This window comes from Sinocyclocheilus rhinocerous, unplaced genomic scaffold (assembly GCF_001515625.1).
Source record: "Sinocyclocheilus rhinocerous isolate Xijiao unplaced genomic scaffold, SAMN03320098_v1.1 scaffold1065, whole genome shotgun sequence".
In the NCBI taxonomy this organism is placed as follows: Eukaryota; Metazoa; Chordata; class Actinopteri; order Cypriniformes; family Cyprinidae; genus Sinocyclocheilus; species Sinocyclocheilus rhinocerous.
The window spans coordinates 1,676,663-1,679,602 of record NW_015628720.1 but is presented as its reverse complement, the minus strand read 5'-3'; the positions used below and the strand labels follow the sequence as shown (position 1 = coordinate 1,679,602).

At 35.2% G+C, this 2,940-nt stretch overlaps 1 protein-coding gene across 1 annotated transcript in view; it reads left to right on the top strand.

Annotated features, from left to right (window-relative positions):
- Positions 1 to 2,940, top strand: part of LOC107738352 (protein MRVI1-like) — a 53,555-nt gene that overhangs the window by 30,006 nt on the left and 20,609 nt on the right. The window contains exons 13-15 of the mRNA XM_016550099.1: positions 1,505 to 1,611; positions 1,820 to 1,875; positions 2,157 to 2,330. Coding sequence (XP_016405585.1) covers positions 1,505 to 1,611; positions 1,820 to 1,875; positions 2,157 to 2,330 — 337 coding nt within the window. The remainder of the gene's footprint in view (positions 1 to 1,504; positions 1,612 to 1,819; positions 1,876 to 2,156; positions 2,331 to 2,940) is intronic.

The following is a 2,940-nucleotide window of genomic DNA, read 5'->3' as shown; positions in this document are numbered from 1 at the left end:
GTGACGTAGGTATGTGGGGGCGTGTTAGAACGAGCCGTTTTAGGTAGGTGTGGTTGACTCTTAACTTTTATAAAGAATATCTCTTTGGATTTGAGACTTTAGTCTTTGCAACTTTACAGATCTTCTTTATGCACCAAGAGCTTGTAACACTCCAAAGAGAAAGGAAAACTTGAAATCTCATCATATGACCCCCTTAATAAAAAATCAAGTATTTACATAGACCAATTATAAATCAGTAGTTACAGAATTACGCAATAATGAAAAAAAAAGAAAAACAACAGTGTAATTGGACTATTGCAAAGACTAATATTTTGCTTCCTCTCGTCAAGGGGATGTTATCGCAACATGTTGTTTTTCCCATGGGATAAAGCTAAGGGTTTTGAGCTGGCATGTGTGAAATTGTTTGTGCAGGGGCTAAAAAAGTGGACCTGCTGCACAGTACAGTTGGGAAATTTCCCATACTGCCTCAGGACTGAATGCTGTGGTTGAAAAATCATCACATCTTACTGTTTGCTCTTAATTTCTCTTCTTTGCCGCTGCAGTACTCTACAAAAAAAAATCATAATTAGTCTTGTTTTCTGGTCGAAATATGCACTTAAGTAAGCATAGTCTGCATACAATATTAAGAATTGTTTCAGTTATATATATTGAATTAAGATTTAATTTTTGTGTTGGCCTTTTCTCAAGCACAAATCTAGTCGCTAGTAGCTAGCTAGATTTATGGCTAAAATAACAACAAAAAAGCAATAAGTTAAAAAGACATTCAAAATATACTGTCTTAATGATTAGATGTGTCAGTATTTAAATTTTAAATTAGACAGAAACAATTAAATATTGACTCCTAAAAATATCCAGTATCGGCCACTACTGAAACTGAATTTAAAAACTGATATTGTCCTGTAACCGATATAGTGCTGATATGCCATGCATCCCTGACATCCCCTGTCATATTTTCTGACACAAAAATACATTTTTGCATTGTGCCACAAATGAAAATTCTGTCATCATTTACTCACCTTCATGTTGTTCCAAACCTGTGAGTTTCTTTCTTCTATTGTACACAAAAGAAGATATTTTGAAGAATGTTGGTAACCTCCATAGTATAGAAAGAATTCTATGGAATTGCTACCAAAAACTGTTTGGTCACCTGTGTTCTTCAAAATATCTTCTTTTGTGTTTAAAAGTTTGTTTATTATGTGCAAGTTCAAGCTTTTGTGTCACTTTTGCCTTTTTATTCCACATTTCTGTTTGTATCACGTCAGTGAGTTAAAACAGGAACAGGCCGGATCACATTTAGTTTAATGGGAACATTCCCCAATTCTTCTTGAATTAACATTATCATGCCGAATGTGAATATTTAGCAAAATATTTTGAACTCTTCAAAAGTAAAAGTGTCAGTTTAAAAAATGTAAAACCCTCAGCCTCACTGCTCTCCAAGAATGTGACCAAAAACATTACAGCCAGCCAGTGAAGCATCCTTGTTTTTTTTTTGTTTTTTTTGTAGTATGCTCCAGTTAAAAGCAAGATGGTGAATGTAACCATGACTCCACCAGCTATTGTGCTTCCAAGACAAGTCAGCAAGCAAGAGCCCTGTCCTCTGGAGAAAGCAAGGTATTCATGTCAAGAGCCATTAAAAGATTACCAAAAATCTTTATTGTCCAATCTTTAAACAGCAGTTTTAATACTTCAGACAGTGTAAAATCTCATAAAGAGTCACTGTTTGTACTTAAGCTGAATATAAACCTGCTCGGTTATGTTGAGAATGTGTTGGTTTAATGTTGGTTTAATGTTTTGTTTTAATCTGTGTCAAACCACACAGCCCTAGGCCTCGTCTCTCCCGAAACTCTGCATCTTCATGTCCCATCACCGCAGTGGGTACGTTCAACTACACACTCCAATGTGAAAATTTACTGCTTTAGATATTTATTTAGTATTTAGAGACATTTGTTTTCAAATGGCATATTATAAGATAAAATGTTTGTAACTTTATGTGTTTACATTTGGTTAAAGCATTAAAGTAATGCATTATGGACAGCTGCAGTAGGATAGCTTAAAGTCGTTTCCACTTTGATTTCTGTTTACTTTCTTCCTACGAGTTGGCGAGTTGGTGTGTGTTACAGCTGTGTTTAGGTTGTGTGTGTGTATTTGTGTTTGAGATGATGATGGACACGTGATAGACCTGGTGAAGGATCAGCTTCCTGAGCTGCAGTTATCTGAAGAGGATCGTCAGAAGAATCTGGAGCTGCTCGAGGAGGCCAAGAAAGTCAGCGATCGCTTCCTGCAGCGCAGAGGCCGACGCTCCACCTGTAGTCTCAGTGAATCTCCAACAGGTACAACAGAAACATGATTACTTTCCCGTCTAGGACAGTGTTTCTCAACCGGGGGCCGTAGGGGGGCCTTTTTTTTAACTTAATTGATTTAAACAAACAAACAAACAAAAAAACGTAATTTACACATAAAAAAGTCATTTACACTTGAATATGTTATTTATTTATTTGTTTGTTTGTTTATTTCCTTATTTATTTATGATTCAATTAAGGTAATTTCATGTAATAAAATATTCTAACTTAATTAAAAGGTATAAAATATTCCAACTTAATTAAAATGCCTAATATAATGGGGAAAAAATGTAAACTACACGCACATATTTTAACATACAAACACACACACACACACATATATATATTTATATATATATATGAAGAGTTTGGTTCCAAAACACGATAAACGCAATTTTTAAAAAAATTGAGTTTCCGCCAAAATCAGTATTGTATCTGGTCGGTATTGAAAAGTCCATTTTTAATTTTACACAAAATGCGATATCCACCGAGTTATTCTGTCATGTTTTCTCCCTTTTTTTCCAAACCGCGACAAACGCCAGTCTCCCCTTTCTGCAGAATGCGATATATCCGCTCAACCAATCACAGCGCACCATTCCAC